General features: G+C 35.8%; 1 protein-coding gene across 4 annotated transcripts in view; it reads left to right on the forward strand.

The window, feature by feature from the left end:
• Positions 1–25,707, forward strand: part of Ptprz1 (protein tyrosine phosphatase receptor type Z1) — a 183,360-nt gene extending 157,653 nt beyond the window's left edge. For 2 of the 4 annotated variants that reach the window (XM_058572131.1, XM_046422389.2), the window contains exons 15-30: positions 93–178; positions 3,070–3,090; positions 3,273–3,369; positions 5,424–5,506; positions 6,692–6,826; positions 8,133–8,267; positions 10,202–10,365; positions 12,045–12,180; positions 13,544–13,690; positions 15,643–15,736; positions 16,066–16,139; positions 17,769–17,897; positions 18,735–18,881; positions 22,495–22,637; positions 23,367–23,502; positions 24,752–25,707. In XM_058572131.1, coding sequence (XP_058428114.1) covers positions 93–178; positions 3,070–3,090; positions 3,273–3,369; positions 5,424–5,506; positions 6,692–6,826; positions 8,133–8,267; positions 10,202–10,365; positions 12,045–12,180; positions 13,544–13,690; positions 15,643–15,736; positions 16,066–16,139; positions 17,769–17,897; positions 18,735–18,881; positions 22,495–22,637; positions 23,367–23,502; positions 24,752–24,892 — 1,868 coding nt within the window. In that variant the 3' untranslated portion in view covers positions 24,893–25,707. The remainder of the gene's footprint in view (positions 1–92; positions 179–3,069; positions 3,091–3,272; positions 3,370–5,423; positions 5,507–6,691; positions 6,827–8,132; positions 8,268–10,201; positions 10,366–12,044; positions 12,181–13,543; positions 13,691–15,642; positions 15,737–16,065; positions 16,140–17,768; positions 17,898–18,734; positions 18,882–22,494; positions 22,638–23,366; positions 23,503–24,751) is intronic. The other 2 variants (XM_058572132.1, XM_046422390.2) reach the window with 1 other exon arrangement.
• The last annotated feature ends 243 nt before the right edge of the window (positions 25,708–25,950 follow it).

The raw sequence follows: 25,950 nt of genomic DNA on the forward strand, positions 1-25,950 counted from the left end.
AAGTTCTTTCAGAAGGCACTTCATTAATGAGAGACACATTCACTTCTGAATTATCCTAACATTGTTTTTTATTATTATTATTATTCATTTAGATGATGTTGGAGCAATTCCAATAAAGCACTTTCCAAAGCATGTTGCAGATTTACATGCAAGTAGTGGGTTTACTGAAGAATTTGAGGTATGATTTTAATATTCCTGTTTTGAGTAATATAGAAAATAGTAAATTTAAAAGATTCAGCAGTAAGCTATTTCTTGACCTGAAGACACTGAAACTATTTTCACTTCTGGGGAAAATATTAGTTCCATAGTTACTTACGTGTTTAGGAGATGTTTTGTAGTTACCATATAATTTAGAAAATTGATTTTCCATTTAAAAGCCAATTTGTACTAGTGGAAGAATCAAAAACATTGCTAATTCTCTCCCATTAAGTACAGATCTTTAGTATTCCTTTTAAAATCTGCCTTAGTAATACTGATTCTCGAGGCTGGGATTGTGGCTCAGTGGTAGAGCGCTCATCTAGCATGCGCAGGGCCCTGGGTTTGATCCTCAGCACCACATAAAAAATAAATGAATGGAATAAAGGTATTGTGTCCAACTACAACTAAAAAAAATTAAAATATAAAAAAATACTGATTCTTTTTGATTTTCTAAATTATATAAATTATACTAAACTACTAAACTTCATGATTTTTCAGCTAAACTTCATATAAATCCGTAATTGTAAGCATTACACCAATGCAAATGTAACTCTTATTATAAAAAGTAAAGTCACATCTTCTCAAGAAAATATGCATTTCTAAAAAACATTTGAGCCTTATAATCAGTGAAAACTCTTTCAGTGATATTCTATTAAATCTTCCTGTATAGAAAGGGTAGAGAATTTTATTATGACCAACTGAAATATCAATTTAGTAGATTTTCAAAATAGGGAGTCATTAGTACAAAGTTAACAATAACCACCACACACACACACAAAAAAAAAATGACAGCAACCCTAGGTGAGCATGCTGAATATGTCATTGACTAGGTACCTCCATATCCAAGCTTCACTCAGTTCTGGGAGTTATTATTCTTTCTCTTCATGTTATAATGAAATCAAACTCCATAGAAATTAAATAACAACCAATGTGTAGCAGAGCTGGGATTTCAAACCCAGGGCTGTAGTTTTAAATCTTATGCCCTTTCCAATATGCTTTCATCAAGCAAGCAATCCTCAGCCTCCCCTGAGCCACGTCCCCTAGGAAACACCCTAGTAAAACTGCCTTTTTGTCTTTCCCATGCCCTGCCCCCAACGTGCTCTGTGGACCTTCCTCTTAGAAGGGCCTTGAGCTCTGATGTCATCACAGGATCTACTCTCCTCTCATCTACTGCTCTCCTATTTGCTCTGTGGGACTGTTTCCCAGGAGTCACATCAATTAAGACATTGTTAGAAGAGGAAAATGCTGTAAGTTAGAAAGCTTTAAGAAATCAAATGAGCCTGGCCCGAGGTACAGACCTTTAATCACTTCGACTCAAGAGGCAGAGTCAGGAGGATTGTAAATTCAAGATCAGCTTCAGCAGTTTAGCCAGGCCCTAAACAACTTAGCAAGACCCTGTCTTAAAATAAGAAATAAAAAGGGATGGGGATGTGTCTCAGTGGCTAAGTACCCCTGGGTTCAATTCTCCCCTCACCTCCACCAAACCAAAAAACAAAACGAAAGAAAGGAAGGAAGGAAGGAAGGAAGGAAGGAAGGAAGGAAGGAAGGAAGGAAGGAAGGAAGGAAGGAAGAAAAGAAATCAAAAGAAATAGAAGTGAAGTGATATACTACAAAGAGTTACATATTTAAACCATCAAATTGTTTTCTTACCATAAACCAGAGATTATTGGTGGTACAGTGTTAACTCAGTGTTAACTAAGCTAACTGCACTGTTAACTGATAGAAATTATTGGGCTAACATTCAATAAAATTATTATAACAGCAGGAAAAATATGTGAAAAAATAAGCCTAATCTTCCAAATGTTTAAAAACAATCCTAACTAAATTACACAATTTATAATCTAAGTTGGTGACAGCATAAACAGAAAGGCAGATCAGTTTGCACAACTATAAAGTCATTTTAAATATTATTAAATGATTAATAATTAAATTAAGAAAATAACCTCATATTTTTACTTTAAAAGATTTGTTTTAATTTCATTGCTTTTAGCTCACAGTCTGATTTGACAAAACCTTTTAGTAACTTAATAATTCGTTTAATAACTAATGATTCTACACCTTTTAAGTGGTTTATATATTTAATTTTAATCATTCAGGATAACTTGCTGCAAAAGAGATTTTAAAAACTAATTTGGAAAGATACTGGGCCATTTCCTAATGAATCGGATTCACTGTGGGGTCATATACTTTCTCAGAATTTATAAGGTTTTCATTTGTTATCTTAATACTAAATAACTATGAATTCTAAACAAATGTATTTAGATAGGAAACATCTCTGAAAAGCTCTTTAATTCATTAAATAAAAATTAGCAGAAATAGTTTTTATGTACCCAGCGAAGTTTAAATATAGAGGAGGTATGCTGATTAAAAATATCAGAAATAATGATATATAAATTTTGTTTCAAAATGTCATAGTATTACAAACCACCTAATAGGAAGTTATTAACTGTATAAAAAAAACTCAAGCCACAAAAAGAAAAAAAAAAGTATCACAAATTCAGAGTTTCAAATAGAGCTATGGTAGTAATAAAAATTTTTTTTGTTTATTAGCAAATCTGATCACTATCACAAAATGGGTCATGGAGTATGTGGTAGTTCTCATCTGCGTTTAAAAAATTCATACTACACCAATGTTCCCTTTTAAAAATGCTATTTTTTTTCCTTCACATAATTTTAAGGTTCCAAATTGTTAGACATTTTGATTTGCATGTTGCTGTTTAAAACATTTTGTTTTGTTACTATGTGACGAATGTATTTATTGCATGATCATAGTTTTCCATTGTAAACCTAATATGAACACTTTTTTTTCTCATTTGTCGTGTGCTGTGGAATTTGATTTCTTTACTTATTTGGCATTCATTCCCTCATTAGACACTGAAAGAGTTTTACCAGGTAAGGCATTATTTCACTGCATTTTCTTTTAGCCAAGAAATAGTTGTAACATGTAAATAAATAAATAAATAAATAAAAATTTTTCGGATAGATTTTTTTTTGTTTTGTGTCCTTTATTTTATTTTAAGACACTTTGTTGGAAAGAATATGTGTTGAAATGGTTTACATACAATTTTTTACAGGAAGTGCAGAGCTGTACTGCTGACTTAGGTATCACAGCAGACAGTTCCAACCACCCAGACAACAAACACAAGAACCGCTACATCAATATCGTTGCCTGTAAGTACATCCTTGACTCGGCTGACCTCGCCATCAACACTGCTGTGCTCTCAGTGTGCCGAAGCCATCAGAGGGCAGATCAGTGTGGGACCTTTGTTTTCAGGGAATAAGAGTTGTGTTTAGTAATACATAGACTTCTATGCTTCAACTTAAATGCATCCTGCAATTAATGACATCTGCTTCTTTTATACTGAACACATTCAAATTTTAATTTGGTCCTTTCTTCAGATCCTGTGGGCTATATGTCTCTTTCTTGTGGTTTCTGCCATTATTTATACTCCCTGGTCCTATTTTCATTTGGATACATTCATTTTTATGTGAACTTACCAAACAAATCACACTCTCTTTAGACTTCTTTTTTATTTTTTACTCCTACCTTAGTTTATTTCCTCCCTGTCTTCCTGAGATCTTGTAAAGGATTGATTAGATTCCCCCTTTTGACTCCTTCCTTCCTCTTTCTTAGTTGTTCTCTCTCCTTCGTAAGCAAGTCTGTGACTTTTTTTCATTAATGATTGAACTAATTTTTTCTATAAAATTAGCACTTTTTCCCCATCTTCTTATAGAATTTCTTTTCCACATTTGTTCATTCTTATTTTGCTTTATACCTCTCTCTTTCTTTTGAATTTCATATTCATGATCCCTCCTCCTTAGCTTCAATGAGCACTATATTCCCAGCTGGGTCATTTGAATTCTGTTTCCACTCTAGCTCTGGAATCCTTATAGGGTTGCACCCGCCTCCTCTTATTATTATGTTCTCTCTTAAATAGTGTGCATAGGCATTACCTTCCTTTCTACAGGTTTACACCAACTTTTATTTTTAGTAGAGGACTCTCCTATGTGTTTGTCTTCTTCAACTAAAACAACTCTCTTGACTGCACATAAAACTTGGTTGCTTCTCAGGGTGAAATTGTTAGACTTCCCTCTGTGAGCTATATAGAAAATACCCACCAGGTAACTAAGAGGGACAGAGATGAACATTGGTTGAACACCTGTTGTTTGCTTGGCAATATAAATATATTATTTAATTCAATCCCTTAAACAACCTGAAAGGGTAAGTAATAACACTTCTGTTTCAGAGATGAATAAAAAAAAACCCTCAAAATTCTAAAAACATTGGAATCCATACCAAAGTATAGCTTGTCATCTAGATTCATCTTTCCATTGCTGGGCATCTATTTTCACTTAAGCTCTCTACCAATGTGAACTGTTACTGTCAGTACTGTACTTTCTGTATCAATGTACTTTGTTATGGTTTGATCTGAATTTACTTCTTCTTTCATAGATACTACTAAGTTTCCTTCTATAACATTTTCCTTTCCTAATAAATATCTCTTGCACACTCCATAGAACTGAAGCTAATCCCATCTCTACTTCAACATGTTTGTATTACCATAGTTCCGCTGTGTTTCACTTTATGGTTTTTACCCCTTTTCAAATGGCAGGGTTGGATCCACTTCTTCTGTCCCTAGTCAACTGTTCTGTCTCCTTTCATGGAAGTCCTCTTTGCAACTCTTCCTTGAAATAGCTTTTGTGGTCACCCTTCACAGGCCCTCCCTGGGATCCCTCAGCTTCCTTCACTACTGACCCTTCCTCCCACAGCCTCCTGTTCTGAGGCCTCTGCTGCCACCATTCCCTGGCTTTCTAAGGTTTCCATTACTCTTTTTTTCTCCTCAAGTGGCCCTCTACTGTTCACAGACCCTGTGTCATTTATCTTAGATGCCAACTTCAAGTTCCAACCTCTGTGAAAACTTTTATTATCAATCCACAGCAAAGCAGTTTCTCCCTTGAATCCCCCTTGGTAGCGCCCCTCTTTCCCAACACCTGTTTGTTGCCTCCTGGTATGTCCTGGGCTTACTCCATTAGACATTTCTTAAAAACAGAGATTTCTGTTTGTCTTTGTTATCTTTGTCATTTCAGTATCCTCCCAAAGCCTATTAAAATGAATTATTTTTTGTGCTGATTTTGTGTGAAATAAATTGTGACACACATGTAAACGACCTTTATTCTGAAGAGGAGTCCATACTTGAATGAAATTATTCTCTTTTTCATTCCAGATGATCATAGCAGGGTTAAGCTTGCACAGCTTGCTGAAAAAGATGGAAAACTGACTGATTACATCAATGCCAATTATGTTGATGTAAGCATGTATGATTTGAAATATTATGAAAATTTATACCTTAAATTTATTATACCATAATGCAACACTTGTACCAGTGTGTAATACATGTTATTTGATATATAATAAAAATTACAAATAATCTATAAATAACTTGAGATCCTGTAACAAAGGATTTCAGATTGAAAAACCCTATTATAATTAGCTTATCCCTTGGGGAAAGGAGGGAATTCAGGCCAAGAATGTACATTCAAGGTAGACTATGTATACTCAAGAGAAGTTTATAACTCCTCAAGTGTGAGGGACAAGATTAGTGCTTATTTTGAATTTCCCATAACTCCTGGCATACTATAGTAGATGGTCAAGAAATCCTAGCTGAAAAAAAAAATCCCATGGTAGTACTGACTAATAAGCAAACACATGATTATCAAACCAGTTATCAACCTTTATTATTTTGGGTACTCTTCAGTTTGATTGAACTAACCAGTACTTTTCAGGGACTGTAGACCATTCACTAGATAACTCAGTACCTCATCTCTAAATCAGGGATGGTGCTTTCATTTTGCACAGATAAAAGACTAGGTTAATGTTTGCTAAGTATTTTGTTCAATGATGGGTGCTTGGCCACAGATAGCTATTAATGATTAGCTGTGCTCAGCACTGCCAAGAAGAGGAAGGAGGTCACAAGCTTTCTTAACTTTGTAGACAGATAAGCCCCATTTTGTGAAATACATCTCAAAGCAGCACAGTTTAAGACTAGCTTTTTTTCTTCTGTACTGGAGATTGAACCCAGTTCCTCCCTCATGCTAGGTAAGCACTCTAGCACTGAGTTATTTCCCCAACCCTATTTTATTTTATTTTCATACAAGGTATCACTAAATTTTCCAGCCTGGCCTCAACAGGCCCAGCTAAGAACCATATTCTAGTCCTTATCAATAGACTTGGGTTAAGTGGTCTTGGAGTAAAGATGCAGGGAATTAAGTTTGTGTCAAAGTAAAAAGAACTCTGGGTTTTATAGAAATTAGAGTTCAGAAAGAATTGCTATCCTTGGTAGTACTATCAACTTTCTCTATCTTTGCAAATTTATTTATTTATTTTTTCATGGTTTTCTGTTAGAGAAAAAGGGCCTTAATGACTTAAGTGTTCTACAGTTTAAAATAGCATGCAATTCAGATAGTAAGAAATACTAATCCTTTGTTTCTTCAGGGCTACAACAGACCAAAGGCTTACATAGCTGCCCAAGGGCCACTGAAATCTACAGCTGAAGACTTCTGGAGAATGATATGGGAGCATAATGTAGAAGTGATTGTCATGATAACAAACCTTGTGGAGAAAGGAAGGGTAAGTGGATCATCTATGATGTCATCCCCCAGAGATTTAAATTTGTTTTAACAGATTCAGCATTAGAAAGCAGCAAAAGTTATGAAAGCTAATCAGGATTCCCTCTAACAAGTATGACAGCTAAAGGAAAACTAGCATTATAGGTCAACACTATGAATCAAGCCATCTGCTTCTTTTTAAAATTTTTACTGGTGCACATATTATATAGGATGTTGATTTTCTTTGTGACTTATTTATATATACATAAAAATGTAATTTGATTAATTTAATTCCCAGAATATATATAAAGAATTCAAAAACTCATCAATAAAATAACAAATAGCAAATAAAAAAAAGAGACACGTCTCAAAAGAAGAAATACAAGTGCCTATCTGCTTCTTAAAAGCATTCTTCATGGGCTGGGGATGTGGCTCAAGTGGTAGCGTGCTCACCTGGCATGCGTGCGGCCCAGGTTCGATCCTCAGCACCACATACAAACAAAGATGTTGTGTCCACCGAAAACTAAAAAATAAAATATTTAAAAAATTCTCTCTCTCCCCTCTCTTTATTTATTTATTTTTTTTATTGTTGGTTGTTCAAAACATTAGATAGTTCTTGATATATCATCTTTCACACTTTGCTTCAAGTGGGTTATGAACTCCCATTTTTAGCCCATATACAGATTGCAGAATCACATCAATTACACATCCATTGATTTACATATTGCCATACTAGTGACTGTCGTGTTCTGCTACCTTTCCTATCCTCTACTATCCCCCCTCCCCTCCCCTCCCCTCTTCTCTCTCTACGCCCTCTACTGACCTTCATTTCTCCCCCTTGTATTATTTTTCCCTTTCCCCTCATTTCCTCTTGTATGTTCTTTTGTATAACCCTGAGGGTCTCCTTCCATTTCCATGCAATTTCCCTTTTTCTCCCCTCTCTTTAAAAAAAAAGCATTCTTCATACTGTGATAAATAGTAATGATGACCCATTGAAAAGCAACAAATAGTGAAATCGATTTTAATTCACAGGACCTGAACTTGAGTGAAGGCTCTGTAATAACTCAGTACCTCTAGCCTCACTCTCCTTATATGAAAGGGGTCAATTGGACTAGATCATCTGAACACTCTTTCCTTTCTATGAGTCTTTGCCTGTTCACCTCTACAACTAATTTGCAATCACTTAGAAAGGAAAGACGACATTTAGATGAATAAGAGAACCATTCCTGTTGCTGTCTCCAACCTCTACTTATTTCAGGTGTGACTTTCATGTTGAACATTGGAAATGTAGAAATGTGAAGTAGCATCTTCATTTTTCTCTGTTGCAGAGAAAATGTGACCAGTACTGGCCTACTGAGGGTAGTGAGGAATACGGGAACTTTCTGGTTAATCAGAAGAATGTTCAAGTACTTGCTTATTACACTGTGAGAAATTTTACTCTAAGAAACACAAAGATAAAAAAGGTGAGTCAACAAACGATGGCCAAACCCTTTCAAAAGATGAATGGGTAAAGAAAATGTGGTGTGTATATGTATATAAGAACAATAAATTACTGTTCAGCTTCAAAAAAGAATGGAATCCTGTAATTTGTCACAACTTAGATGAAGTGACATAGCCAGGCACAGAAAAACAAATAATACATGATCTTTCTTATATGTGGAGTCTAAGAAGTCAACTGGGGAGAAGTTGGTCCTAGGACAAGAATTTCAGTTAGTGTTAGTTAATTTCAGTTAGTCACCTTTTCGACACTGTGACCAAAATGCCTGAAAAGAGTAACTTAGGAGAAGAAGGTTTATTTTGGACCATGGTTTCAGGGGTTTACTCCATTACTTAGCAGATTCCATTACTCTGGGCTCAAGGTGAGAAAGAACATCATGGCAGAAGGGCATGGTGGAGGAGCACAACTCCACTGATGTTAGTCAGAAAGCAGAGAGAGAAGAAGGGGTCCACAGGGAAGATGAACCCTTCCAGATCATGCCCCCAGTGACCTCCTCCAGCCATGCCCCACCTGCCTAAAGTTATCACCTAATTAGTTCATTCAAAGTAGGATGGACTGATTAGGTTACAGCTTTCAAAATCCAGTCATTCCCCCTGTGAATGTTCCTATGTTAACACAGGAGCTTTCAGGAGATGCCTGATATCCAAACCATAATAGGAGGAATAAGTTCAAAAGATCTGTTGAATAATATAGTGATTATAAGCAATGACGATGTATTATATACTTAAAAATTACTATAGAAGATTTAAAGTATTCTCACCTAAAAGCATATGTGGTTATGCTATATTAATTAGCTTTTTAGCTATTTCACAATGTATATATAGTTCAGAACATGTTTACATTGTATAACATAAATTAATACAATTTTCATTCATCAATTGCAAATAATTTTAAAAACAAGACAAATGATAGTTACGTCATCAATTATATAAATCATTCAGTTCTTCTTAAATAAATGAGTGATTAACCAAGAAAGGGTTAATACACACACATATACACACACATAAATATATGTGTGTGTATGTGTGTGTGTGTATATATATATATATATATATATATCAAAGTTCTTATCACAGCTACACCTCAATCCCAATGGCTTTTTTCAGGTACCTAAATGTCAGCTCTGGCTTTAAAGCCAGACTGGTTATGGTGCCTATTGTTGTAGGTGATATGATACATAAACCAAAATTCCTGACCCATGTGCCACTTCATAGGATAGCCCTGACAGAATCATAACATCTAGCTAAAAAGAGTGGCAATTGAAATAAGCAAAGAGAAAAAATAATGTATGTTTTGGGATTCTCAAGGGTATCAGGTCCAACAGGATGAATGGGCATACAGATGGATGGATAGACAGATCAATAGATCCCTGAATTTTTTTAAGGATTGACTCAATTGTCTTGGAGACTTACCAATTCTGAAATATGTAGGGAATGTTGGTAGCCTAGAAATTTAAGTAGGAGTTGATGTTGTGATTTAGGATTGAAATTCATCAAGGCAGCAGGCTGAACATTTAGGCACAATTTCTGTATTGCAGTCTTTAGAGAGAATCCCTTCCTCTTCAGAAAACTTGTCTTTGCTCCTTTGGATATGTCCCACCCACATTATGGAGGGTGATATACTATACTCGAGTTTACAGATTGAGATGTTAATCACATCTAAAAAGATACCTTCACAACATCATCTATTTTGATTAGTTTTTGACCCAGCAGCTGACTACCATAGCCTAGCCAAGTGGGCACAGGCAGTTGACTATCAAAAATGGTAGTGCTCTCTTTTTTGCTTCATTATAAACACCAGTGTCAGGCTGTGACTCCTGAATTGATATTTAAGAATTGTGCATGTGTGCATGCATTTCTGTGTGTTTGTTACTGTCATTAACTGTCCAAACTTTTCCAGGGCTCCCAGAAAGGAAGACCCAGTGGGCGCGTGGTCACACAATATCACTACACTCAGTGGCCTGACATGGGGGTACCAGAGTACTCGTTGCCAGTGCTGACCTTCGTGAGAAAGGCAGCCCACGCCAAGCGCCACGCTGTGGGGCCTGTTGTGGTCCACTGCAGGTGAGTCTCCAAAGTGTGCTTCTGAAGTCACAGAATTGCTTATGCCAACAAAAAGGAAATTGATGGTACAGATCACTAGGAAATGCTAATGCTGAGACTTGGAATTTGATTGCTGAGCATTTCAGAACACCATGTATTTTTTAAGATGTTTATTATTTGATTTGATTGCCGGATTGGAATTTATTAACTGTGCGAGGCAGGCAGAATATTTTTGTTGTTAAATATTTCTTATAACACCACAGGATAAAAAATGATTAAGGTGCACCTCCTACTCCTAAGAGTGATTCTGTTGTAGAATTGTCATGCCAGGTTTATATTAAAGAATCCAATGCACTCAGACTGTGAGGAACTTGGCAAAATAACTTGAATATATTGTTCAACAATTTGAGACCAAAATCCCTTTCTCTTTTTACTAAGTTCTTTCTAAAATATCTAACATGAATGTATCATCAATTTATCATTGTCCAAGAATTTCAGTTTCCAAGATTGGGTTGATAAATATCAAGAATAACGTTACAAAGGAAGAGAAAAAAAGATAGATGCTTTCATTTAATATTTCTCAGTTAAAATAACAGCAGGTAATATTCTCAGAATGCTGACTGTACTGAGTTGTTTTTTTTAGATAGAGAGAGAATTTTTTAATATTTATTTTTCAGTTTTCTGTGGACACAACATCTTTATTTTATTTGTATGTGGTGCTGAGGATCGAACCCAGTGCCCCGCACATGCCAGGCGAATGCGTTACTGCTTGAGCCACATCCCCAGCCCCTGAGTTTTATGTCCACAAAAATCAAGCTCATTTCTACACGCAGTAATTTTGCCAAAACCAGTACCTGGGTTTTTGCAGAAGCAAGTGTTTCCTTTGGTATACAGCTTATCTGACACAGTCTAATTACCTATCTCAGAAGCTATTCTCAGACAAAGTTTCTGAGACTGATCTTGAGGATTTTTTTTAATCTCTTTGCCTGAGGATACTCTTAGGAAAACCAGAAAACATAGGAAAAATAGCACTGAAGGTCAGGAATTGTTTCTTAACAAATGGAGAAGGCCCAGGCTATTGTGCAAAGCAGGTGCTAATTTTCCACTCCAGCACTTCCTACGTGTTGGAACATTTGAAAAGAATCCCTGTCTATGAATTCTGTCTCCCCGATAGAGGCTTTGAAGAAGTTGATGGATAATGGCCCTTTAGAAATGACTGGAGTTATGCTTTATCCTCACGATCTCACTGAAATGATATTTCAGCTGAAAGCTCCATCAAATTCTTTTTCCCATGAATGCAGAAACCTTTGTAAACATGTCTGCCTGGCAATACATACCCAAGGACCTTTGCTTTTCAGAATTTAGAAAAGTTAATGCTTTTATTTTTCTCAGATTAAATGCCTGTTTGCTATGCTCTGATATATGCTATTTTCAATGTATAATGTATAATGAATAATAAATAATACTGTTGATTTTTTTAAAAGTCTGACACAGGAATAGGGTGTTTTGCAGTTTTATCTGCAACAACAAATTTCAAAAGCGAACTTTTCAAATTTGTTGATTAAATTACTGTGCTTAACCTTAAAATGTTTACAAGATTAAGTTATTAAATTTATCATGTGGCTTAGTTGCTTGGGGAAAAAAAAAAGTATTCTAATCAATCTGTTTTCAATAATATGTTTTACATTGAAATGTTTCAGTGCTGGTGTTGGAAGAACAGGCACATATATTGTGCTAGACAGTATGTTGCAACAGATTCAGCATGAGGGAACTGTCAACGTATTTGGCTTCTTAAAACACATTCGCTCACAAAGAAATTATTTGGTGCAAACTGAGGTATGGTTTAAAAATATATCTTTATTTGTTTAAGGAATGGAAATGTCATTAAAACATAGATGTGTTCATCTCCTGAGATGGTCATAGTGAACTACACAGATTGGGTGGCTTAAACAATAGAAATGTATTAGCTCACACTTCCAGAGACTTGAAGTCTGGAAACAGGGTGTTGGCAGAGCCATGGTCCTTTAGAATCGTGTGGGAGGATCCCTTCCTGCCTCTTCCAGCTTCTGATGGCCTTGGAACTTTCTTGGTATCACTCCAATCCCTGCCTCAGACTTCACTTGGTATCATCCCTCTGTGTCCAGAGTTCCTTCTTCTCATAATGAAACCAGTCACCATGCTGTTCCAGTCAACCTCATCTTAACTAATTACATCTGCAATAATCCTGTGCACAGTGAAGGCCACATTCTGAGGTACTGGGAATTAGAGCATTGATGTATCTTTTGAGAGACACAGTTCAATCCACATTACCAGGTAACAACAGATATGTTACAGATGGGTCATTTAAATTTTTGTCTGTTTTGTGACCAATTGAAGAATATCTTTAGGATGACACTAGTAACACAAAGGAATCAGTGAAACAATCAATACCCATCCCACTATCAATATCCTCAAATTATTCATACATATATCAAGCTAATTGATTCGTGTTCTGTTTAAAAATCATGAATGACACTCAAGCTTTTTTTTAGTTCCACATAATTTGATCATATATAACACAGGCCAGAGTCTGCATATCTGCATTTTATTCTCACTATTTCTAAATAAAAATAAATTTAAATTGAAACCCACGGATGTGAACTTGAAAAAAAAAATCAGAAAACGAATGTCTAAGTGGGCTTCAAAACCAAACCAGACTCCCCTCAAGGAATGACTTTTGGGTCAGAAAAGACCAGGGAACTTTCATACATAAAATATGAGAGAATTATTAAAACTGTAGACAAAATCCAACTAAATTGTACATGGCAGGCTACAATGAGAGTTGGAGTGGTTAGAAAGGAAAAGGGGAAGTCCATCCAAAGTTTGTGAGTCAGGAAAGCCCTCCAGGAAGTATAGAAATGTCTAGTTCCAAGGAGTCACAGAGGATATTGCTTTGCCTCTCCAAATCTTCCTCCTTTCTTCTCACGAATGAAAATGTATGGTATATAAAAAGGTAGGAACAGAATAGGTCATTTCTTCCTGAGTCACCTCCTCTCCTCTATCTGACTTCTTACCATGTCAATCAGCAATCTCTGTGGGATCTCCCCACTACCACCATTTTGTTAAACACTTTTTGTCTGTCAATGGAGGATACCAGTTTCATACCTAGATACATATGAGAAAATCTGAAGTAATGTTTCTATTGTCATTGTTTTGCCAGGAACAATATGTCTTCATTCATGATACCCTGGTGGAGGCCATACTCAGTAAAGAAACAGAGGTGCCAGATAGTCACATTCACGCCTATGTTAATGCACTCCTCATTCCAGGACCAACCGGCAAAACAAAACTGGAGAAGCAATTCCAGGTGAGTTCCCTGGATGCCTCTTGGTTGTCACCACAGAACTGAATGTCTCCATATCTCTCATTTTACTTGACTAAGGCTATGAGGACAGGTTGAGGGTTTTGTTGGTGCAATAGCTTTGTGTTTGAATCATCTTGTTCTTTACAACAGGTTATAGCACCACACAGTAAATTTCAAGGAGAAACTTAATTCTGAGTGGCAAGAGGAAAAGTTCTCGGAAACCCTAGACTAACTTTTATAAATGCAGACTTGGTCTGGGGAAGGAGGGTATAGAGCCTAACAGAATGAACAGACAGAATTCATAATACAAAGCATATAAGTGCTCTTTTTGACTTGAAGGGGAAAAAAGAAAAAAACAGACCACTTTAACATGAGTGCTGTGGCTCAGGCTGTTCCTGCTGCTCTTTGGAAAAGTCTGTGTCTCACTTCAAACCCTTGGAGTACAGAGCAGGCCACACCAGAACAATAGCTTATTCAACCCCAGTTTCTCCCTCTCCTGACTGGAGGCAGCTCACTAGAGAGAAGTCATGTTTTGTTTGATTCCATCCTCCCAGGACACTAGATCCCTGGCTTTCAGAAATCAGAAGGCAGAGAAGTTGGAAAGCAGGTTATTATCAGACCTGCAGCAGGGAACAGAGGATTTGCAGAATCATAGCTTTTTGGAGTGAAGGTTGTTACTTTGTTCCACGCTATTTCTATACTATCCTCTGACTTCTCAGGATTCCTGGAGAAACAGGGTCAATTTCTGAAGAAAGAGTATATAAGAAGAAATGGGAAGACACTGAAAAAAACCCAGGAGAGTCAACAAATGTTGATATTCTACTTTTTCTTCTCTCTTTTCCCCAGCCAGTAACAAAAAGTGTTAGCCACTATGGACTCCCTCAGGCCCTTTGCCTTCTCATCACTACCTTCTGTGCTCCTGGGGGTGTAAGCGGAAGACTGGGTTGGATGATAAACTTAGAACATCTTGTCAGGAACACAAATGCCTTGCTTAGCCAGAACTGAGTCATAAAGAAATGCTTTTGGGGAAAAAAAAAAAACACAAAACATGCAGTTTGGATTCCTGAAACATATAATATAGAGATGTAAAACATTAAAATTAGATGAAGAGCCATCCTAACAGCCTAATTTTAATTCTGCTGCTTACTTTCAGCAGAATTCTCATTTAAATATGATTTAGCCCTACACAGTTACATAAAATAATTGATATGATTTAAACAGAATAATCCAGTGTGAAAATAAAAAACGTAAGGTCCAAAGAAAATTAGAAATAAAATTTGACTCCCTTTCCTGTTAGCAAGATAAATAGGGAAATATAAGTATGTATGTGTACTGTCCTATAGAAAATATTCATTCAAGTTTATTCATAGAAAAATTTCCTTGAAACAATTCTTATATCTACTTATTTGTTATGAGTATTAAAAATTAAACATAGTTGACTGCTAATTCACTATAGAAGCCCTTACATATATGCACAATAAGAAACATGAAAGAGAGATTCATTGTTACAAAGCTTGAAATAGCTAAACATTGGAAATATCTCAAATGCTCTCAATGGGGACTAGATGAGGAGAATGTAGATTATTTGTGTATCACAGTACTAAATAGCAGTAGAAGCAATAAACAGAATCTAACATATATATGCATGCACACCCACACCTTGTAATTCACCTCCCAACATCTGGTTAGATTTAAGTAAAGGAAACAGAGGGTGCACATTGTAGAGGAAGCAACGAGGAAGATCCTCTTGACTCTGAAATGTGAACTAATGAGGGTTCTCTGCTTCTTCTACCTCCCCTGGTGTAAAGTGCCAGGAAGTTCACTAAAACCAGGTTTAATTCAAGGAATAGTTGGGGAAAAAATCAATCCAGTACATTAAATATCATGTTGTTCAGGTAATGTGTTCATGCATGCTTGCTTATTTGGTGACTTAAATGAAATAACCCCTTACTCAGCTCCTGAGCCAATCGAATATACAACAGAGTGACTATTCTACAGCCCTGAAACAATGCAACAGAGAAAAGAACAGAACTTCTTCTATTATCCCTGGTAAGTTATATTGAATCTGGGAAAATCAATTTTTTCACAATAAAAGTCTTATAACTAATTTGCCAATATTTGTATTCCTTGGGACAAGTGTCATTCACTCTGATTATATGTTAGATCTATTAGTATATTGTTGTAATTTTACCTATTGTGTAACTGTTTTTTAAAAAGACTCACAAAATCTTCCTTTTATCTAAATGCAAAACATATTTTAATGTATAGCTTACGGATCAGACACCCATCGGGGGAAATATATTTTGCACTTGGATGTTGAGGGAAGATGGTATAGTACTGTGAGAATAGTTTTTTATAATGAATGTTCTGTGTTCCAGTGGAGCGATCGAGGGTTGGCATTTCATCCCTGAGTGGGGAAGGCACGGACTACATCAATGCCTCCTACATCATGGTAAGTCAAGGACATCCCTGGGGAAACTGTTAGCAGAATCAGCACCAGAGTGGGTTGACAGCAGGCAGAGGCAGCACCACTAGTAGGCATAAGTCAAGTCAATGACTGCAGGGCACAGGCTGCTGCAGCAAATAGGAGTACCAGTGTTCCACACCTTCGTGTGCTAGGACTGAAGAACCCCAAGCAGCCTAGATGGGGATATTCAGGAACCCAAACTCACAATTCAGGTCTGATAAGTAGACATAAAACTCACACTTGCCCACCTAAGAGGCTCCATTTCATTCAGTTCAGAGCCCATTGGCAGACCCAGGATGCACCTGCTTCAGCAAAGCCCAAGCTTATTGAAATTATCACTCCAGGTTTATAGCACCATTCTAGCCCTGCACACAGGGCTTGTTTGGGGACCTGGATTTCTAAAGATAAAACATTTTCCTTCTGCATTTAGATCCTCTGTGTGAGGGACGGGTGCTTGAGTAGATTTTTTTAGTTAGCTTTTTTGCTGCTGCAATCAAAAGACCTGATAAAAACCATTTTAGAGGAGGAAAGTTTATTTGGGGGCTCATGGTTTCAGAGGTCTCAGTCCATAGATAGTCAGCTCTATTCCTTGGGGATCCACGTGAAGCAGACCTTCATGGCTGAAGAGTGTGGTGGAGGAAAGCAGCTCAGGACATTACATCAGGAAGCAGAGAGAGAAACTCCACTTGCCAGATACAACGTATTTATCCCAGAGGCCCATGTCCCACCACAATGACCTGCCTCCTCTAGACACACCCTACCTGCCTTCACTTACCACTCAGTTAATTCTTATCAGGGGATTAATGTCCTGATTTGGACAAGGCTCTTATAACCCAATTATTTTACCTCTAAACCTTTTGGCATTGTCTCACATATGAGCTTTTGGGGGACATCTCATATCTAAGCCATAGCATAGATGTTGTGTGACCTTCAAACGGAGCTTGGTTTTAGACTAAAGGCCCCTAACTACCATTCCAAACATCTGTTCCATTATCCAGCAAAAATATTATTGAAGAATATCCATGCAGGAAATATTTAGATGTGTGGTGATGGGGGCACCATCAGGAGGGTAGACATGGGATCTGAAAGTACTCAGAGCAGGAGCCAGAAGAGCCCTGATTTTAACAAGTAATAGCATGGAAATTGTGATTAATCTAGGATACCAATTTCCAGGTTTCTGCAGCAAAATCCGATTCATGTTTTATAGAGGCAGCCAGGTTGAGTGGACACGGAAAGTGTCCTATTGTAGGTGTACAATTTGGCATTCTTACACTAGAGTTTGTGGAAAATGAGAATTAGAAATTCTGCTATAGATTATTCTACCTAATGTAGGAAACACGTTCCACATGCCATTTTGGTAAGTCTGCTTCTATAGGTGATAGGTAAACTAGACTACAGCTCTTAAACTTACCGTGACACTTAACTTCTTATGCCTCCATTTAATCATCTATAAAACGGGGATCACAGTTCCTGTCTCATAATATTGTCCTAAAGAGTAAATGTCTTAAGTGGAAGAAAACTGTCTGTACCTAGCGTATAGGAAGTGCCCAGAAAGCATTGGCCATAATAACAACATATGCCAGGTCTCTTTTTACATTTTCTTTGGTTTTGTAGGGTTATTACCAGAGCAATGAATTCATCATCACCCAGCACCCTCTTCTCCATACCATCAAGGATTTCTGGAGAATGATATGGGATCATAATGCCCAGTTGGTGGTTATGATCCCTGATGGTCAAAACATGGTAAGTCCCTTAGTTCATATTTAGTTTTTTCTTTACACATAAAATAATAGTTCACAATAGCCAGAAATCCACACCAACAAGCAAAGTAGTTTTATTTTTAACTAATAGACTAATATCATTGGAATCATACCTTCCCTCTGTTGAACTTGTTTGATTCTACATTCTCCTTTCTGTAAAGACATATTTAAATGAAAGTAGGTAAAATTAATTTCAATGTATGTATGTATTTGTGACACTACTTAAGAAAATCAGAATTGTAGCCATGAATGATGTCAATCTACATTCTTAGGAAATTCAGAGATTCCCTTAATTTAAGGAAGTCTTTAAAAAAATTTTTTTGAAAGATTCAATTGGAATAAAGTGAACTAGTATAGGTAGGGCTTTTTTAGTATCAGAAAATCAAAACACACTCATTCTTATTTTTATGTGTTTAGAGAACTCAGAAACTAAAACTAAATTAATATTTCATTTAGGCTTGCATATATACTTATTCAGCTCTTGTTTATAAAGTTATCAAATGAAGTTAGAAAATTGCTAAGCTCTTAAAATTTACTTAAATCTTCCCAATTCACTTGTCATTAAGATAAGCATCAAGCTTACTATTGACATTGATAAGCTATGGGCACAAAATAACAAAGCAAAAATTGGGGTTCTTGAGTGTAATATTTGATTTCACACATAAATCTGATTTAAAACATTGGAAAGATTTCAATAGTGAATTTTGTGATTCAAAGTAAAATTTGAATTGATTCAACCAATTAACTTTGTTTTACAACCTGAATTTTGAGACTTTATTTTACTAAAATCTAGACTCTTCTTTGGCTTTTACTTTTCCAGGCAGAAGATGAATTTGTTTACTGGCCAAATAAAGATGAGCCTATAAATTGTGACAGCTTTAAGGTCACTCTTATGGCTGAAGAACACAAATGTCTGTCTAATGAGGAAAAACTTGTAATTCAAGACTTTATTCTAGAAGCTACACAGGTATGGACACAAGTTACATGACAAACATTTTCATTTACCTCTGTTTTATAAACATATGCTGACTCAAGGATCTTTCTTAGAAATTAAAAGTCTTCTGATTTCTTATAAACTGAGATAATTTACTCAAATAATCAATATTCCATTTCTGAGAGCTTTCGTTTTCAGAGTCATTACAGAATCAAGCAATTAGTCATTACTAAACTATACACATGTTGACTTTTATACACATAAGAAATCAAAGATCTCTCTTTTACTCCACTCTGTTGCTGAAAGAAATTTTGTTTAAAGTAACACAGTAATAAATTTTATTTGTTCTCATTTTTGTGTTTTAAGACAGACTTTTATCTTGTATTCTCCCAAGTAAAACCGGGAAAATGTTACCCACCCATACTTAACTGTTCTGCCAGCATACAATGAATTGATAAGTGAAAAAAATGCTTTGTAAAAGTTCAATACAATAATCTAGGATTATTTTAATAAACTCTCAGTTATCTAGAAGACACTATTGCTATCAGCAAGATAATATGTTGTTTTAATAAACTGCTTACATGGCATATATCTATTATTGGATTATTTGTCAATAATTACTTACATAGAGTTACAATGGAATACTAAAAGTTGATGAGACTTAGGCATATGAGATTCAGAGTATCATCTCCGGAAAAAAAATCAGTCATTTTCTAAACAGTTTAAATGTTTTGTTTTACTCTAATTCTGAAACTGGTAAACCATATATGCTGTATGAGAAGTTTCCTATTCTCTAAATATATGATGACCAAAACACATATAATTAATGATACAGGTGGATTAATAATGTGAACAGTATATCAGTGGAATAGTATCCTACTTGATTAAAGAAAACAAGAAAAAGAATGTGTTGAGTCTAGGCCAGCTGATATGCAATGGGGCTGTGGGAAAGTGACTTAAATTCTTTGATTGGAAAGTGAAAGGCAGCGACTCTTAATATCCTAAGCTAGTTTCTACCTAGGATTGTACCTTCACCACTTTAGCAAAACCTTCAGGTCTGCCCTCTCTCATGCCTTCCTCCCATTGTTCTCCCCAGTTAGTAAAAAAGCTTATTGCAAGAATAAAAATCATGAGATACCTTTATCTTGCCATTCCCAATTCCTGATCACTGATCATGTCTAATGCCTAACTCAGCCTTAGGAAATCAGCAGCTTTTCTTCTAATATTATGTATGAAATAAACAAGAATACTCATGCATGAATGCCCCAATTTAGCACCCCAATGAACACCTCTCATCTGTAGAAGCCACCTGCTATCCACATCTTGATCACCCAGGAACCTTATCAAAGGATGGACCACATTCTTAAAACAATGATTAAGAGAGAAGGAAAGACTGCGGTGGGTAGTTACATGACCCTCAGACATTTATAAGTGCTATCCACCAAATATCACAGCATTTGAAGTAGGTAGAAAGGCAAAAGTCTACACTGAATAGACCAGGATTTATTTCATGGTGTCCAGAAAACTTGGATTCAACTACTGAACTCAAAAGCTAGAGATGTTATTTGTCATAATGGCTATTTTTCGACGTGTTAGATATTGCATATTTAAAAGAACATTTTAATGTATGCTCAAAGAATAAAAGTGAAACAGCAAATTAACTGTGTGCCCACCACTGAGTTAAAAAGAAAGTGCATGTCCTTGACCTTAGACATTTCTCATAGGCTCTCACTACATTCTATAACCTCCCTTCAGAAGTGGTGTCTTCCTGAATTAGTTTATTGCCCTCTTAATTTCATTTATGCTTTCACTCTTTTTTGTTGTTTTCCTAGCACTATTTTGATTAGTTTATTTTTATTTTTTAGCATTATGTAAGTTATATGTGTTTTTCAGAGATTTGTGACTTTTCCTCATTATAGCATTGCTGACATTTATCCATGTATTGGGGAGTGACTCAAATTCACTTACTTCTGCTCTTAATATTCCAGTTTATAAAATATATTTTTTTCTGTTCTTCATTTGGGCTGTTACTTATCTGTATGGAATTGTTTTTGTTGTGTTTTGGTTTTTGCTATCATAAACAGGTCTATAATGTGTATTTTTACACATATTTTATACAAAATTTTCTTTAGCCTATTCCTGGAAATTCCCTTTTCTGGGTCAATGGATATGAGCATCTTCAACCTGTGTCAGCTTTACTAAGCAGTGGTTCTACCAAGCTTCCCACCTGTCAGGAGTGTATGAGTGATCTGAAATTTCTCCATCCCCACCACTTCTTGTGGTGGGAATGAGATGGCATCTTACAATGGTGTGAGTTTGCATTTTTCTTGTTGCAAATGAAGTTGATTTTCTTTACACAAATTTATTAGCCATTGAGATGACATCTTAATGTGCTGTTCATAATTTTTGCTCATTTTTCTACTAGATTCTTTATTTGTTGAAGGTCTCTTGATATACTGATATTCTGGACACTAATTTTTTTCAGATACATATGTTGCAAATACCTTATCCAAGTTTGTGATTAGATTTTTTTTGTGGGGGGGGTTCATGATCTTTTTTGGTAAGTGAATTTTTAAGTTTAATCTACACAAATTTAATAATCCTTTTCTAAAGAAGCCATAATTTGTGTTTAAAATTCCCCCTTACCTGAAATCCTAAAGATAATCTTCTGCATCATTTTGAAATATTTTATATTTTTACCGGGAATTGATTTTTTACATTACATTTCATGAAATGAAACAAGGTTTTAGTTTCTTTATTTTGCATGTGGTAATTCTTGACCCTGCATCACTTATGGATCAACAATACCCACTCAGTCCTAAATTGAGTTTCTATCTATGTATGGACTTATTTCTAGCATCTTTATTTCATTCCACTGGTCTCTTAGTTCCTCTGCCAAAATGGCAGTGTCTTCATCCAGATAGCACATAATAACTTACAATATCTGATGCGCTAATTCTCCATCTTCTTCTCCTTCCTTGGTAGTATCTTGACTGTCTTGGCACTTTTTCACTTGCCGTACAAAATTTAGGTTCCGGTACTTGTCTTTAAATGAAGCATTTAATTCAATACACTTGAGGAAACCTAGGGCAGGGGCTTAAGGGATTTAGTCAAGTTACACGTCTGTTTAGTCTCTTAAGCAAAAAATAGAACTGGGACTGGAATTGAACCTGTCTCTCTGCCCTCCTCACAAGCCTTTTCCCACTGTCTTGCAGTCTCCTCCTTTCCTTAGGGAAGTCTGTGTATTTCTGGTGTTTGAAGAGGTCTGTGATATTTTCCAAACAAATTTTAGCACTGAAGATTTCTTTTTTAACTTTAAACTGAGCAGCACAGATACCATCTTTGGTACATATTTCCATGGTTCGTCAAGATTGGCATGACATCAATAAAAATAAGCCTATTTTTAATTTTTTAAAAAAAACTGACTAAATCTATACGTAGTAAATGTGGCACCACAATTGTTTCTACCTTCCTAGGTAAGGGATGTGCTTCAGCTGGTGCTGCTTAGTCATGCATGCCATTGAATTTTATTGCCTAAATTATTCCTCATTTTCCCCAGTTATTCCACCATGAATATAATGAACTGCCTATAACCAATATTGCTTTTTTAAAAAAGAAAATATTAATTTGTTCTTTTTTCTCACAGGATGATTATGTACTAGAAGTGAGGCATTTTCAGTGTCCCAAATGGCCAAATCCAGATAGCCCCATTAGTAAAACTTTTGAACTTATAAGTATTATCAAAGAAGAAGCTGCCAACAGGGATGGGCCCATGATTGTTCATGATGAGTAAGTGTCACACTTTCGATTGTTTTGCACCAGAGTTTCCTCTGGGTTTGTGAACACATCTGCTGTCTTCCAGCCAACCTAATGCTTTGGGCTAACTTTGATGATTCAGTCAGGGTAGATTATCTGCTTCTTTTCAGCAAGAGTAACACAGAACACTTCTCTCTTCACTTCAAGCTCCTGTTGAAGGCAGAAGTTGGGTGTACCATCCTAAGAATCTGTTCTTGCATTTTATGCTGAGAACTCTATGTGATGAGGCTGTTTCCACAGTGGAAATTTTACAATAAATACCTAAACGCAGGGATATTTTTCAGCCACCAATTTCCCGAGGCAGGAATAAAATTGATATTCTTTTTATTTACCTGAAAGAGAAATCTTTATTCAATAGATTTTTCTGGGTTTCTGTTACAAATAAGCAAAAATACTAGAACTATATGCAGCATACATATTAGGTAAATATTATAATCTTGGCCAAGTCATTTTTAAAAATTTTTTGCCTATGCCTTTTATAGCATAAAATAACAAATGCACAAGCAAATATTAAATTTGTCTTAAGTATCTCATTGCTGATGTCATGAACATTTGGCAATGTTTCCAATTAAACCATAATTCTATGCACCAAAAAGTAGAGACAAGTCACTGATTTTTTCTGTTTTTACTGCAAAATTTTCAAGGCTGTTTGCTCTGTGAATTCCAAATGTGAGTGTTTTTGTTCCTCTCCTTTCCTCCAAGGCATGGAGGAGTGACAGCAGGAACTTTCTGTGCTCTGACAACCCTTATGCACCAACTAGAAAAGGAAAATTCCGTGGACGTTTACCAGGTAGCCAAGATGATCAATTTGATGAGGCCAGGAGTCTTTGCTGACATTGTAAGTAATGGAGTAGTGAACCAAACTTTTGTTAGAAGGTACTACTGATTTCCTAGAGACTGTGGAAATCTTATTGTGTATAAGAAAGATCATATTGAGTGATAACATTAACATGTGGCTTTCAAGCTGAGTTACAAGGCTGTGTCTTCCAGAAACTTGATGGTTAAAAACTTTTATGTCTTATATTTGTCTTTTTACCAGACTTATTATAATTTTCAAAAATATCTGCATTTGAAGTACCCACAAATGCATTTATACAGCAAAATAAATGGTTATTTTTCTGGAATTCAAGTTCTGTTATCCTCAAAGAACAGTTGATAGACCACAGAGACCTACATGTTGGAACCATTGGCTTTTTTCACAAGCCCAATTCAGTCTCAAATGGGTGAACCTCGGTGCTTTAAAAAAAAAAAATTACTTTAAAAAAAAAATTTCAAGTTTACAAATGGGTGAACCTCGGTGCTTTTAAAAAAAAATATGAAGTATGTGCATTCAAGGAGGAGACATAGCACATCTGATAACCACTCTCAACCAGTAATTTTGAAGTTTTTATTGTTGTGGAAATGGAGTAGAAAGACAATTGACAACTTGGGGCAAATAACATTAAGGGAAAAGTTTAGGTGAGTTAAAAATAATAGGCTGACCTTCAGCTTGTTGGCCATATATGATAAGAACCTTATAACTAGATCACAGCAGAACACGCATACACCTTCTCTCAGAGCAGAGAGTAGGACCAGCTAGGCTAAGAGAGTGTGAAGAGTGCTGGGTAAATAGATCTGGTGGAAAGACTGTGTTCTGCATGGGTTGCTTGGCTGACAGCATATTGCAGTTGAGAACTCCCATAAACAGAATCATTGGATTTCATTGCAACTGCAGAAGAGAGAATAAGCAATTCATTTGTGAAGAAGTTACAGCAGCCTAGTGCCATAGCATTTCCCTACAAGTTGACGGAACTTCATTACATAACTTTCTGTTTGAGGGAAGCAAGTGACTAGGAACAGAGTACTTACCATTGGCAAATGTATGAGGATTGACTTTCTGAGTCAATGAGTGTTCACTAAATGAAAATCTACCTTAATATAATCATAAAGAGACATTAATAAACATTGTGTACCTTTGCTAAGTATAGCAAACCCTAAACAGAATGCCCTACTACAATCAGTGATGGTCTATGTGAAAATAGTCCTTCTTTTTACAAATGTATTTTTCACTGAGCTTCCTGTTTATAACTTCCCTCTCTGTTTTCTAGGAGCAGTATCAGTTTCTCTACAAAGTGGTCCTCAGCCTTGTCAGCACAAGGCAGGAAGAGAATCCGTCCACCTCTCTGGACAGTAATGGCGCAGCTTTGGCTGATGGAAACATAGCTGAGAGCTTAGAGTCTTTAGTTTAACACTAAAGAGTGGGGGAAGCCCACATCTGAGCATTATTTTCCTCTTTCTAAAATTAGGAAAATCAGTCCAGTTCTGTTATTTGTTTACTTCTCCTCACTTGACAGTAACTTTCATGACATAGGATTCTGCTGCCAAATTTACATAATTAACAATGTGTGCCTTTTTAAAAGACTTCTTGTCATTCACTTATTATGTTTGGACTAAAATGGTTAAATTTTACAGTATTTCTAAGAATGGAATTGTTGTATTTTTTTTTTCCATATTGATTTTAACAGAAAATTTCAATTTATAGATATTAGGAATTCCCAACTACAGATAATGTTTGTTTTTAGTGTCAAATTTTTAGCTGTATTTGTAGCAATCATCAGGTTTGCTAGAAATATAACTTTTAATATAGTAGACTGTAAATAAACCACTCTGTTCCCTGTGATATTCAACATTTTACAACTGCAGTATTCACCTAAAGTAGGAATAATCTAATACTTACTGTAAATACTGCTCTAGTGTCTCCACAGACCAAATTTATATTTATAATTGTAGATTTTTATATTTTACTACTCAGTCAGTTTTCTAGTTCAGTGTAATTGTTTAGTTTAATGATGTGTAGTCCATTATCTATTCTTACTCTACAAGTCTCCTGATTTCGTATTGTGCTAAATAATTAACTCTGTTTCAGCATGTAATTTTAACTTTTGTGAAAAATACAAATACATTTGTTTCAAAAGATGTTTTTATGAGAATAACACCTTACCAAACATTGTTTAAATGGTTTTTATCCAAGAAATTGCAAAAATAAATATAAATATTGCCGTCAGTTGGTGTTTATTCTTGGAAATGTTGTCTGAGGTATGTGTGCCAGGACACTGTAGATATGAGAACCAATGGAATGATGGAAGTGAAAATAAGACTGGAGGATGGGACAGGGAATATAGTGCTGTGATCCCCAACTGTGTCTTACAAACTTTTGCACTTTTGAGGACAACCCTTGTTGTTGATCTTGTACTTCCCAGTTTCCAGAACTGTGAGGAGTAATTTGCTGTTGTTTATCAGCCGTCCA

Source organism: Marmota monax, unplaced genomic scaffold, assembly GCF_021218885.2.
Source record: "Marmota monax isolate L192 unplaced genomic scaffold, Marmota_monax_Labrador192_F-V1.1 WCK01_AAM20220418_F8-fsc00027, whole genome shotgun sequence".
Classification (NCBI taxonomy): domain Eukaryota; kingdom Metazoa; phylum Chordata; class Mammalia; order Rodentia; family Sciuridae; genus Marmota; species Marmota monax.